General features: G+C 40.8%; 1 protein-coding gene across 1 annotated transcript in view; it reads left to right on the forward strand.

Moving 5' to 3' along the window:
* FBN2 (fibrillin 2) overlaps positions 1–14,820 on the forward strand; it is a 247,569-nt gene that overhangs the window by 169,616 nt on the left and 63,133 nt on the right. Inside the window, exons 21-27 of the mRNA XM_032626668.1 lie at positions 2,557–2,694; positions 3,287–3,337; positions 4,119–4,244; positions 6,873–7,100; positions 7,931–8,056; positions 12,418–12,546; positions 13,322–13,447. Of these exons, the coding sequence (XP_032482559.1) occupies positions 2,557–2,694; positions 3,287–3,337; positions 4,119–4,244; positions 6,873–7,100; positions 7,931–8,056; positions 12,418–12,546; positions 13,322–13,447 (924 nt within the window). The remainder of the gene's footprint in view (positions 1–2,556; positions 2,695–3,286; positions 3,338–4,118; positions 4,245–6,872; positions 7,101–7,930; positions 8,057–12,417; positions 12,547–13,321; positions 13,448–14,820) is intronic.

Genomic DNA, 14,820 nt, shown 5'->3' on the forward strand with positions numbered 1-14,820 from the left:
ATACAGTTTTTATCCAAACTGAATCTCAAAGCAGAAAAAACCAAACGGACTGCCTATTTCTTCCCCACAGCCTTGCCCCATAACTTTTTGTATTCAGTCAAGGACAGAATTGTTTTGTTTTATCCTCTGACCCAGAGGGCTTGGGTTGTAGGTAATGTGCTCTTACCCACTACCTTGTTCTATAGGGAATCAGATTACAACATCTCCCTTCATGGGCCTGCCAGTTTCACTGCAATTCCCTTTCTGTGTTTCTGGTTGTTTTTTTGTTTTTTTGGGTTTTTTTGCGGTACGCGGGCCTCTCACTGTTGTGGCCTCTCCCGTTGCGGAGCACAGGCTCTGGACACGCAGGCTCAGCGGCCATGGCTCACGGGCCCAGCTGCTCCGCGGCATGTGGGATCTTCCTGGACTGGGACACGAACCCACCGTGTCCCCTGCATTGGCAGGCAGACTCTCAACCACTGCACCACCAGGGAAGCCCTGTATTTTTTTTTATTGTTGATTTTAGCAGTATAACTTTATTTGACCTTATTATTAGATGAGTTTTAAAGTAAATACTGTAGTTTACATTTAGGTCTGTGATGCATTTTGAGTTAATTTTGGTGAAGGGTGTAATGTCTATGTTTATATTAATTTATTATGACCTTAGGTTTGCTAATGACTTGGATACAACACCAAGAGCATGAGTCATGAAAGAAGTAATTAATAAATCAGGCTTCATTAAATTAAAAACTTCTGCTCTGCAAAAGATATGGTCAAGAGAATAAGAAGCCAAGCCGCAAACTGGAAGAAAATATTTGCAAAAGACATATCCGATAAAAAGACTGTTATCTGAAATATAAAGAGCTCTTAAAACTCAACAATAAGAAAACTAACAACCTAATTAGAAAATAAGCTAAAGATCTTAACAGATACTTCACCAAAGAAGATATACAGATGGCAAATAAGCATATGAAAAAATGCCCACATAATATTTCAGTAGCGAAATGCAAGTTAAAACAATGAGACACCACTACACACCTACTAGAATGGTGAAAATCCAAAACACTGAGAACACCAAATGCTGACAAGGATGTAGAACAACAATAACTTATTCATTGTTGGTGGGAATGCAAAATGGTACAGCCACATTGGAGACAGTTTGGATGTTTCTTATAAAACTAAACATACTCTTACCATACACCCCAGCAATTGCACTCATTAGTATTTATTCAAATGACCTGAAATTTATGTCCACCCAAAAACCTGTACACGATATTGATATTCATAGCAGTATAGAGTCATTGACTGTAAAAAATGTACCACTCTGATGTGGGATATTGATAGTGGGGAAGGCTGTGTGTGTGAGGGGGCAGGGAGTATATGGGAACTCTGTACTTTATGCTCAATTTTGCTGTGAACCTAAAACTGCTCTAAAAAAGTCTATTTTAAAAAATGAAAAAAATATAAATACTGTAGGAATAGCCTTTTTCTTTATTGTTTTCCAAGATTGTGACCACACTACGCTATTAAGCTTTATTAAATTGTTTTACACATCACCTGCAGAGGGATCACCTCAGGAGCTTGTCAAATGCAGACTCCTGGGCCACACACCTGGAAACTTATGAGTCTGCATTTTAACAAGAAGCTTGGTAATGTTATGCACAGTAAACTGAGAGCCACAGTACTGCAAGGAAAACTTCACATATGATTTATTTTACTCAGTTAATACTTGCCATGTCAACTTTGGATTCCTCTTCTCTGCTTCAAAATTGGTTTTTTAATGGGCATTTAAGGAAGAACTTAAATCTGATGTAGAAACATAGTATAAAAAGTTAGGAGTAGTTGCCTCTGGATGGTTGGATTACAGGTGATTTTTATATTTTCTCTGCTATTTCTTCAAGTAGTTTATCATAAACATGTGTTACGTTTTGAACTAGAGATAAGGCTATACATATGTATTATAGAAAGATGCCTGAAAGAAAATACATCAAATATTAGCCTTGGTGTGTCTTAATGGTGGTTTTATGAGTGATGTTTATTTTTTTTATCTTTAAGATTTCTTTTATTCAAATTATTCATCAAATAATTATCTTCGGTTGGAGAGACACTGGCTTCTCTCCAACAGAACGGAAATTGTGTGTGGTTTATTTGGTGGGGAATTAAAAGAGAAGGAGATTATTTGGAGAATGTTATTTGATAAAATCTTAAATATCAAAGTATCTGCCATAAAGAATAAGTCTTATGAATATTTTTCATACAAGTAATGATCTTATAACAGTAATGCCCTGTATTTGCGAATCCCAGTACGAAATCGTGGGCAGTAGCAGCTGCTCCTAGAATACCCATAGATATAATTGTATTAATTATCATATCGTGTGAAATATATACAGTACCATATTTAATTTTCATGTATGTAATATGCTATAGTTAAATGCATGTACGTGTAAATGTCTATAAAAAAGTTTTTTAAATAAGGTTTTGTTTTTTAATACTATTAAATAATGCCTTTGGTGTATAGAACTGAGTTCTGTTTTCTTCAGAGATGAGAGCTCCCCACTATTTCCTATTCCTTTTCAGACAGCCTGAAAGGGACGTGTTGGCTCAACATCCAGGACAACCGCTGTGAGGTGAACATTAATGGAGCCACTCTGAAATCCGAATGCTGCGCCACCCTCGGGGCTGCCTGGGGGAGCCCCTGTGAGCGGTGTGAACTAGGTAGGAGCCTGGCCAGCGGGCTTCTGGGCTTCGCATCGGAAAGCTTCTTCGTCAATAGGCATCTCTTTCTCTGTATATTTCCACCATGAGGCAGACCATAAGATCATTACCCTCCCCAACATGTTGTCTTTTCTCGTAAAATGTATTCACTTCTTGAAATATGTATTTGGTTTATCCTTTTACTATAAGCAGACCTTCTGAATAGTTTGGATAAGGAAGGGAATCAACTAGAATTTAGCTACTGGGTGACTATCTGTATCCTCCAATATTCTTATTTGCATGTGTCCCAGTAGAGCATGATGTCTCTTTTCTCTAAATCTTTTGTTTACTTGTGATTTGGTTGACAGTGTGAAAGCAAAAGGAAATTGTAGGAAAAATTATGAGAATCTCAATATGGGTCAACACCAATGGAGTTACCACAGCATGTCATGTGCTCCACTGAATTGAACAGAGGGCAGCTGGAGTCCTTTGCCTCTAAAGCCCAGATTGTGGTTTTTATTTAGTTCAATTTAGATTCCATTATACTGTTTCTTGAGCTTAAGACAGTTGTGTTTTTTGTAATGAAGTAAAAATGTGTCCTTTGTTCTCACAGATACAGCTTGCCCAAGAGGGTTTGCCAGGATTAAAGGTGTTACTTGTGAAGGTGGGTGCATTCTTGAATGACATTGTTAAGTCTTTAGAGCAGTATTTAAAATTAACATTCACTGGGGCTTCCCTGGTGGTGCAGAGGTTGAGGATCTTCCTGCTAATGCAGGGGACACAGGTTCGAGCCCTGGTCTGGGAAGATCGCACATGCCGCGGAGCAACTAGGCCCGTGAGCCACAACTACTGAGCCTGCACGTCTGGAGCCTGTGCTCCGCAACAAGAGAGGCCGCGATAGTGAGAGGCCCGCAATGAAGAGAGGCCGCACAGCAATGAAGACCCAACACGGCCAAAAAAATAAATAAATAAACAAATGTGGGGTTTAAAAAAAAAAAGAATTTAAAATTAATTTAAAAAAATTAACATTCACTCACACTTTGGAGATATTTATCACTTTCAAAAACCTTGGAATTTCAATAAAAATACTAGATGTAGTCAACAAATGTTTTAGAATAATATTCTTAGGAAACAGCTTAGAATTTCCCATTTCTCCTCTTTATGCTGTTGGGTGAATTTTTGTGAGGACATCACTAGCCTTTAAGGCACAGAACAGCTGGCAAAGGTGTATGTCTGGGATGTGTTTTATGGACGGGCAAGACTGTGGTAGTTTTCACAGCTGGTACCCAGGAAACCCGGTGGCTTCGTTGTGGAATATTTCTGCTTAACTCAAGTAATAATCTGCGTTGTATTGCAGAATGAATATGCTATACAGGAAGTAAGACTACACCTGCTTTTTCTACTTGTAACGTCTTTTTCTCTCTGCTTGCTTCATTTCCCTGCAGACGTTAATGAGTGTGAGGTGTTTCCTGGCGTTTGCCCAAATGGACGCTGTGTTAACAGCAAAGGATCTTTTCATTGTGAGTGCCCTGAAGGCCTTACGTTGGATGGAACTGGCCGTGTGTGTTTGGGTAAGTCCATGCTGTCTTGTGTTTTATGCATGAAACCAAGCATGAATTTTCTTATTTTTTTGGAGAGTGGCCTGACCAAAACTATTTGGTCTATAGCTGGAAAACTTGCTTTAAGTGAGATATTTGGGGGAAACTCACCAGAGGATATTTTTCAAGTGAATGAATTTAAATGAAATGGTTTCTGTATAATACAGAAAGTTAGTATACTCTCAAATTTATCTCAAAAATTCATCTTCCCCTACTGAAACTCTGTACCTATTAAACACTAACACCCCATTTATCCCTCTCCTAGCCCCTGGCATCCATGCTTCTACTTTCTGTCTCTATGAATTTGACTACTCTAAGTGCCTCATAGGAAAGGAATCATATGATATTTGTCCTCCTGTGACTGGCTTGTTTCACTTAGTGTGGTGTCTTAAAGGTTCATCCATGTTGTAGCATGTATCAGTATTTCTCTCCTTTCTCAGGCTGAGTGGTGTTCCATTGTATGTATGTACCACATTTTATTTGTCTACTCATCTGTCGATGGATGCTTGGGTTTCAGCTGTTGTGAATAATGCTTCTATGAGCGTGGGCCGTACAAATATATTTTCAAGTCCCTACTTTCACACACACACAAAAATTATAAGTTCTTTAATCAGATATTTTAGGCTGTTTAGTCTTTCACACTGAGTCAATGGAAGAAGAGAACTATGTATATTTTGAACATTGAAAAAAATGGGAGACTCACGTTTGAAGTTTAACATTTACCAGCCCATTGCAGCTATGCTCCTTGACAAGACAGTGGGGAAAGTCATGGCAAAGTTTGGATGTGGCTTCTGTGTGAAAATATTGACTGATCCTACCCTTTCCTTTACCATCTTCAGAATTTAAATTTTCTTAATGCTTTATTTTCTAAAGATTTTAAATAAGGAAGCTTTTTCTGTCAGCATTGTATTATAGAAATGCCTAGCTGACTTTATTTTTTATCAGTGTTATTCTTGACTAAACTTAAGTTTCATGATTGAAAGAGAAACTTCTATTGATTCTGTGTTGTCTCTGAACAATTTTTTATTTACTTAAGGGATTTTTTCCCAATATCTTATGAAACAGTAAGTTTTTAGTTTGTAAAATAACTTTACATAGGCTTGTATTTGAAATTTAAGCTTGTAGACAAAGTGTGAGCAATGGTAGTATTATATTCCAAGATCTTCAAGGTATTTAAATAGGTATTCTAAAATTATATATTAACTAAGTATTAAAAAAATTATATATTAAAAATTATTCCAAAACTCTATAATAAATATTTTTAAATTATTCTATTCAAAGATCTTTAAAGTATTTTAAAAACAGGGATTTTTAAAATTAGTAGTAGGAAAAAAGTTTGCAACAGCATACAGTTTAGTTATTATAATTAACACAAATTTTATTTTAAACTAAGTTTTGACAGCATATTTAAATTTGGATACAAAGTATGACTGTAAAATCATTTGGAAAAAAAATCATATGGAATTGTTTAGAAATTATAATATCCAAAGTCCAATTGTAAAGAAAACTTCTTTCTGGAGTTTTATTCTTAAATTATCTCCAAAGTTTAGAAAAATGTAAAGTATCTTTTGAAGATGACAAAGTAATAGTATCAGTATGGTCCAATAACTAATGAAATCAAATTGCCTTCAGTAACTAAATGATGCTATATATGAATTTATATCATTGATTTTAAATTATCACTCAGCAAAATAAATTCTCAGTAATATCACTCAAAATCATTCCTTTGTAATATTCTAAGAGGATATATCGGATTCTTCATCCTTGTACTTTGTTAAATGCTTTTTTTTTTAACATCTTTATCATTAAATGCTTTTTGTCACTACTTAAATTTTGCTACAATAACTTACCATGGCTGTGAATGTGAGAAGGTTTCAAGAGATTGGCATATGAAAATGGAAAATATTCTGAGAACAAAAGAGATAAACTGCTCTGATAGAAGTTGATCTAAATCAGGAGTTCCAAACTCAGATGCTTGCAGGGGCCAAGAAGTTAACATAAATGAGTGAGGTGGTAATAAGGAGTAGTGGAGACTGCAACAAACTGTAAAGCACATGTACTATCCAAAGGTTTCCAAAATTAATATTAAAATCAAAACATTCATAGGCCATATGTTGACAATGTTTTGATTCCTGATGTAAATATTGATATGAAACTCAGTAGTAAAGGCACAGGATTACTCTACCAGGCTCTTATAACTTTTTACATATGTAATTCAAATGCTTTTTTCCCCCCACTAATCACAGAATTGCTCATATTTCAGTGGCCCTAAAATATGCTAAAGTTATTTATTCTTTCTGATGTCAGTGATACAAAAAAAAGGATCATAGCTGATGATAAGAAGGAATCTTATCCCAAGGGAACCTTTTCTTCCTGAAGGTGTCAGGTGAGATTAGGTAACACTGAAGGAGAACCCACCTGTTCTCTCTTTAAATGACTGTCATTATGGTATCCATTTCAGGAGGTCAGGGACTCTGTCTCCTGCTCATTAGTGTGTCTCCAGGGCCTGGCCTCATCCCAGGGCCTAAGCAGGTGTTTGGTATGTGAATGTTCAGTGCATCTTACAGCTTAATCTCAAACTGTGGTTCCCTCACCCTGTAGATATCCGCATGGAGCAGTGTTACTTGAAGTGGGATGAGGATGAATGCGTCCATCCTGTTCCTGGGAAGTTCCGCATGGATGCCTGCTGCTGTGCAGTCGGGGCGGCTTGGGGCACTGAGTGTGAGGAGTGCCCCAAACCTGGCACCACGGAGTACGAGACCCTGTGCCCCCGGGGGCCTGGCTTTGCTAACAGAGGGGACGTTCTTACTGGGAGGCCATTTTACAAAGGTAACTGTCAGCAGCGCATTTGGTCCCTCTGCACTAAAGCTCACCTTCCGCATTCTCTGAAGATTGATTTTGCCTTAAACATTTGATTTCCCACTTTATTTTCTTTGTTAAACAAAACATGCAACCAGCCTTATGGCCCAGGAGTATAAATCACCTGTACAAGTTGGTGTTGAAGTGAAGATACTAAAAAAGGCAGCTAATCTCACTTTTCTTACAGCCTTCTACTGTACTGCTGCTTTCCTCAGCACAGCCTGATGAGATGCAGCCCTGATGTTGCAAAAAGTTCTCTATCTCCCCTAAACTTTACAAAACAAATGGTCAGAAATAAAAGGATCAGAACTGTTCAGTAAAAATACAGGATCTTTTTCACAGTTGGCACTTCCTGTGTGGCATCAATGTAATCATTGAAAAATTTGATATCCCACATTTTTACTTGAGTACATTCTTTTCCATCACGTTAGATTTTTAACTGAAAATGATGGACCTACCCTTTTATTTTTTAACATCTTTATTGGAGTATAATTGCTTGACAATGGTGTGTTAGTTTCTGCTGTATAACAAAGTGAATCAGCTATACGTATACATATATCCCCATATCCCCTCCCTCTTGAGCCTCCCTCCCACCCTCCCTATCCCACCCCTCTAGGTGGTCACAGAGCACCGAGCTGGTCTCCCTGTGCTATGCAGCTGCTTCCCACTAGCTATCTGTTTTACATTTGGTAGTGTATATATGTCCATGCCATGCTCTCACTTCATCCCAGCTTAAGGGTAAGCTGGACCTACTCTTTTATATCAACCGGCTCTACATTCCAGCTCTGTTCTGCCTGTAGATATCAATGAATGCAAAGCATTCCCTGGGATGTGCACGTATGGAAAGTGCAGGAATACAATTGGAAGTTTCAAGTGCCGTTGCAATAGTGGCTTTGCTCTAGACTTGGAGGAAAGAAACTGCACAGGTGAGACTATTCTTCTGTTGTACTGGGTAAACCTTGGCTCTCTTTCTTTTGCTATTGGGAAGTATTGCCTTTAAAAGCCCATCTTCTCACTAGGAACATGTACATTGTTCTTTTTATTTCCTTTTCCCGATGCCTGAACCACTTCTCCAGCAAACTTGTGAGAGAGCTGCAAAAGAGCATGAAAATAATATCTGTGCTACCTACAAGAACAATATAACAATAGGATTTTCAGAATATATGAGTACTAAAGAATATAGCCATTAAATCAACACTTGTATAAACTTGACATTCTGTTACAAATTTTAAGGTTTGTAATAGAGAAGTTGTAACTTATTTTCCTCCTCTGTGGGCAGTTTTCTTAATATTATGCTTCAGTCACAATCCATATCCATACCCTTATCCTTCTCTCTAAGAAAATACACAAAATTCCAAGTTTTTCTGTTAGGTAATATAACAAATTATTCCAAACACTTGAAGTATGTCTCCAAGGTCTTGTTTTCAGAACTCTCGTTTTACATATTCTCTTTGGAATTTTCCCTTTTCTCCTGCCCCCACTACGCGTTCCTGATCTCCATTGAAGTGTCTCTCTTGACTTCTTCCTAGCTTCGTACTCCATAGGATCCTAGTGATTCACTCCTGGCCCTACCCAGCCTAGACTCTCCCCTAAGCATTTCACAACTATCCATCTGGTCTTGTGGAGTTCTGCCATCTCGTCTTTCTGCCGTGCCTTCCATGCCAATCCCCGACTCCTAACCCCCTCACCACTGTTTTCTCCACTCGGGGCTGCTGCACTTGGTGGGGAGAGCCTGAGAAAAGGTGACCGAGGTCCCTGCATTCGCCCTCAACCAGGCCTTTGCTGCTGCTGAGCGATACTTGTATTCACCTCTTTACGTCCCTTAATAAATTTCTCTTAGCGGCACTTCTAAACCTCTTCTGGCTTACACACCCTCTCGTATCGCTATTCATTCCTTTTCTTCTTTATTGAAGTCAAACCTGATTGCCAGGACCCTTCTCACACACCCTCTTCTCTGGTATAATATGTCCTTTTCCAGCCCTACTCTCTCCTCCATTTCCAGAGAAGGAAATGTGATGTTCTTCTGCAATTTTCCAGCGAAACTCTCTGCTTTCACTCTCCTTCCTTCTTTCTTCTCCAGGCCCTTCTTAGCAGAGTTCACTCCTCTCTCTCTGGCATCTCCCCCTCTTTACTGGTTTCTTTCCCTAGACCTGTAAACAAGTGCAGAGCATCTCCTCAGCCCTCCTTTTCCCTCAAGCTACCATGCTCTTTTCCTACTTTCACCTCTCATTCCTCTCTTTTAAGTAACCATTTGCTTTGTAGCCCCTGAATGCTGACCTCCCTCCTTCAGGCACATATATATATACTCTTGCAAAACACCTTTGCCAAGTTCAAAAAAATCTTTCTCTCAGTGCATATTTTCCTTGACCTCTGGCCAACCCCCTCCTTGATTTTCTTCTCTCTTAGCTTCCATGGTATTTCCCATCTGAGTTGTCCTATCATGACTATGATGTTCCATCTCTAATCTTCCCAGATTCTTCTTGTCTTTGGCATTTTCCATCCCTTGGGCATTTTCCAAAGTCCTCTGCTTTCTGAACATTCTGCCTCTCAGAATTGCATCTACCATCACGCCTTTTTGGATGGCCTCTGTTGAGCTGACTCCTAGGTGCCATCTCTAGCTCTCTAGTCCTCCTGAGTTCCACTCCTGCATTTCTAACTTCCATCTGGACAGTTTCTCTTTGTTTTCGTCTCCCTTTGTCCCATCCCCCTTCCTCTGCCTAGGGACTTCCTTGGATACATTAATAGTATCATTTCACTCAGGATTGAAGCCTCAGACTTAATTTTGACACCTCTCTTCCATCAAAATGGTTATTTCAAGTACTTGTACTATTTCTTCTACATTATTGCTGCTGTAGGTTCAGCTCCTCAGGAAACAGATTGAGCAGAGATTAGCAGGCACGAAGGTTATTAAGGATTGGTCTTGGGAGCGGGGGGAAAGGAAGCAGAAGTGGGCTGTGATGCAGTCCCAACGTGGTCCTCAGCCCACCTGCCCCGGGAGCTCTGCATCTGGGAAGCACATCACAGTTGTCTTGAGTTAGGGCAGAGGGGCTAGGTGTTTATGTACCTGCATGATGAATCTTTGCATACATCTGCCCCAAGAAGGGATGTGACTGTGAGGAAGGTCCGCTTAGCTGAGGTGCTTCCTGAAGACAGTTCTCACCTCAGGACTTTCTGCCAGCCGCAGTCCCAACAGCTGAGGGCAAGGACGCGTGAGTCCTTCCTTCTTGAAGGGGAACCTGGGCAACACATCGCAGTCTCTACTACACTGCAGATTCCTCCAGCGTCTCCCACCCCAGTAAGTTTCCAGTTAGATCCTTCAGTTTCACAACCACCAGGTTTTTCATCCTAAAGCAGGGCTTGGATTGCATAACTTCCCGCAAAACAACTTCTATTGACTTAGATGATCCTAGACGTAGATAAAGAAGCTTTTCCAGTTCTGACTGCCCTGTTTTTGGTGTGAAATTAGCCAAGTCACTTAATGGCTCTGAAACTCAACTCGTTTATACTGTATAAGAGAAGTTTGTTGACAGCACTGCGGTGTTGTGGGATGCAATGTGAAAGGACAGTGGGACACGGTTGGCTGCCCTTCTTCACAGCATGTAAGGCCCATCTTCTGCTCCCCACGCTGGCGCCCTCAGTAACCGTACCCATCTTACCTGTACTTGCACCCATTATCAGCCTCTCTATAACTTGATGTTCTCTGAAATGCATTAGTTTTCTTCATCTGTGCATTTTATCTCTTGCCCTTCTATTTATTCTACATCTTTAAAGTTAGAATTTCTATGCCATCTTCCAGGATCAGTTCAAAAGCCACTTCCTCCAAAATGCTAATTCTTAACAGCAAATAGCTTTCATATATACTGCCCTCTTTATGAGACAAGAAATGTTCTCAGCACTTCAGAAACATTGGTTCGCTTACTCCTATGAGGCAGGTGCTACTACATGCCCCATTTTACAGATAAAGAAACTAAGGCACAGAGAAATTAAGTGACTTTCCCAAGCCCCTACACCCAGAAGATGACAGAAGTGGGATTTGTGCCCAGTCATCTGGTTCCAGAGTTCATAATCTACACTATGCAGCTCCCACCACATCACATCAGCCAAAATCTGTCCCTCCTCTGCCATTGAACTTATTCTGTGTTCTTCATATGGCTCTCATCACCAGTTCCTAGATACTGATAGATAAAAATTAAGAGAATTAGTGTGCATATTATTACCTGCTTAATTGAATCAATCAATTTTGTTGAGACTTTTGTTTAAAAGAAAGTACCTGCATTTTTTCAGTATGTCCTGCATTTGGGAAAAATCACTAGAAAGAAAACAAAAGCTGGGAGAAAGCAGGGGCTGAGACTACCCCCCCTACCCCCCGCAAGAGAACGTGTGCAAATTAGCCATTTATAAATCCTGTGATAGAAAAACTTAAAAATTTAAATTCACGAGAATAAACAGATGCTGGCAAAAACATTTTTCCCACTCTGACAAAAATATTTAAGCAAGTCATGTTTTCTTAATCTTATTTTACAGACATACTGCTCTATGGAAAATCTTGATTTCAGGAATGGGAGATTTCTCAGAGAATCCTATTTTTGAGAGTCTAAGTGCTGCTATTAAAGATTCTTATTTACTGTAGTATGTAAAAATTGACAAACGCAAATGCCCATCATTATCGTTTGTTTTTAATTTTAAAATTAAATCAGTAGGCTCTTCCGTCTGAATATGACGCAGAAACACAGTTGGGGCATATTCCACGGCCCTGCCATATAGGCGCGTTCTCCGGCTCAGGGTTCAGTGGTCGCGTCTGCCTCTGAGGCTGTCTCTGTAGCCGGCTAGCCACCCCTGCTCAGAGGCAGCAGCCCTCTCACGCCCGCACCAAGGGCGGACGTGGGCTAATGCAGCAGAACCAGTGTGGGCTTTGCGTTTTGCATGGGACTCCATCCATATGGCCACTGCTTCCTCGTTTGCCACCTGCCTTGGTCGGCTCATATCCCAGTTGCTTGGTTCATCCTTCTGTTATCATTTCTAAGCCACAAAGAGAAATCCACAATTCCAGAATTCTTACGGACAAAAAGGGCCCCCCTGCCCATTGGCTGTGACAGTTTTGGCAGTTGGGGAAAGGAATATGCCTGCAGCCCTGTCCCCCTCGAGGTGACCTCCTGAAAATGCATCCTTCTACGCCTCGCCCCTGCTTCCTCCAGCACTTTTGCTCGGAAGGCCAAACCTCTCTGTTTGCTAACACCTTCTCATCTCACTGTGGTTTTCTGAATTTCTTTTAAACCCTGTGAACTAGACATTGACGAGTGCAGGATTTCTCCTGACCTCTGTGGGAGTGGGATCTGTGTCAACACGCCGGGCAGCTTTGAGTGTGAGTGCTTCGAAGGCTACGAGAGCGGGTTCATGATGATGAAGAACTGCATGGGTAAGCTGCTCGGATCTGCAAACCGGTGTAGCACAGACTCCTTAGTGCGACCTTGGCCTGTCTCAGAGCTGTGAACAGCGTGCTTGGCAAGGAGCTGTGGTGAGAGAGAGAACAGATCTAAGAGTCAGACAGGAAATCCGCTCCTCGATAGCTCTTGGGGAGCCCCAGCCCCTCGGTGCCTTAATGGCAGTGAGATATTGAGACTGGGTTCTGCTTATTTATAGAATCTGAAGTCACCACAGACTAACTGCTGAGGAGGGAGTCACTGAAAATGTATGGTAGTGGGTGGTGACCCCCAAATTTATATTGTCATGCGAATCCCATGTCCTTTTCCTTACTTGGGTGTTATTACACACACTCTTGGCATTGCCCACCTTTTAGCCCATCGTTTGATTTTTAGCAACTTATAGGACTCAGCTCATGGGATACAGAAAGTGATCAGTCTAAGAGTTTTCTTTCACTATAATTAGAGATAGAGACATATGGTGTCTGGAGTTTAGAGTGATATAAAGCGAATATTGTTTATTTTTACCTCTCATGAGCCTGCTCATTTCATACAAGTAAAAGCCTTGATAGCTCACTATCTTTTCAGAGTAGAACTTTAACCTTTTATCTACTGATCATAAAGTGAGGAGAGCGTTATCCCATCTCTTATTAACCCATGTCTCACGTTTGAGTCACAATGACCTCAGATAATGAATCTTTCTCCCATGCTGTGTGCGTGAGCATTTTTTCCTCAGAGTTCTTTAATGGCTCTCACGTTTTTACCTTTCAGACATTGACGAATGTGAACGTAACCCTCTCCTTTGTAGGGGTGGCACCTGTGTGAACACTGAGGGCAGCTTTCAGTGTGACTGCCCACTGGGACATGAGCTGTCACCGTCACGTGAGGACTGTGTGGGTGAGTTTGTCTCCTCAGCACATAAAACCCTCCCAGTTCAACTGGTAAATATCATAAAGATCAGAGGTCATTCTCATGAACTGGTTGTTTTGGGCCTGTGAAATCTAACAGATTAAAATTTGGGAATTCAGAGTCTGTACATTTGGATTCAGGCTGTGTCTTTAGAAGATGCTTACCCCAGTTCCCCTCGTTTTCGTTACAAGCGCACTGGAAAGAACCCTGTGGGAGGGACCCTGTGTCAGGCCTTGTAGTTCCCTCCTCCGGGTCAGCTGGGATGGGACAGCTGCTCCCCTTGGAAGGGCTGCTCCCTGATAGTTTGCCTGTGTGCACACCTGTGCACAAGAATGCACTCGGTGCCCCGTGTCAGTCGTCACAGGGTCTGCTCACCTGTGTGTGAGCTCACGCTCCAACCCCCTCCTCACAGAAGCACTGAGGCCTCTTTACCGGCCCTGAGCTCGGGGATGGGGGGCGGAGGATGTAGGTGCGACCACGGCTGGTCTTGAAGAAGCGTTCCATAGGCTTTAAAGCTTTGATTTAGCCAGGAAATGTTTTCCTCACAGTAAGTCTTTCTTGAAAGTGTAAGCAAATAAAACAGTTTAAAATAGACAGATCCCACACCCCCAAATAAAAACATAGCTTGAGCACACCTCCCGACTACTCATGTATTTATTTATAACCCATATTTATATCGCTATGCTAATGATTAGGTGAATCTTAAATCACAGACCATTTTATTTATTTTTTAAGTTTTTTTATTCAATGAAAGATTCTTTAAATTCTTTCGTGCTTTACAATTCTCAGAAGTTTTGCATTCATGTTTTTGTGTAATCCCATAATAACCCTTTTTTTTTTTAAACCCCTACCCCTATCTTGCCCCTCCACCGTTTCCTCTCCCCACTGGTAACCACTAGTTTGTTCTTTGTATCTGTGAGTCTGCTTCTTTTTTCGAACAGACATTTTTAAAAGGTGAAGGTTTTAAATATTTTTAATTCCACTTTAATAGTTCAAAAAGCTTTTTCACACAGATAATTACAGAATATTTATTCATGGTTGTGATACCAGTGATTCAGAGATCTGTTTCTAAGTTCAGTTTATTTTGCTAATTAATTTTCATGTTTTTTTTTTTTTTGTGGTATGCGGCCCTCTCACTGCTGTGGCCTCTCCCGTTGCGGAGCACAGGCTCCGGACGTGCAGGCTCAGCGGCCATGGCTCACGGGCCCAGCCGCTCCGTGGCATGTGGGATCTTCCTGGACCGGGGCACGAACCCGTGTCCTCTGCATCGACAGGAGGACTCTCAACCACTTCGCCACCAGGGAAGCCCTTCATGGGTTTTATAGCTGAAAAAAAAGTTCCCCTCAATGATATAATGTACA

This window comes from Phocoena sinus, chromosome 3 (assembly GCF_008692025.1).
Source record: "Phocoena sinus isolate mPhoSin1 chromosome 3, mPhoSin1.pri, whole genome shotgun sequence".
NCBI classification, from domain to species: Eukaryota; Metazoa; Chordata; class Mammalia; order Artiodactyla; family Phocoenidae; genus Phocoena; species Phocoena sinus.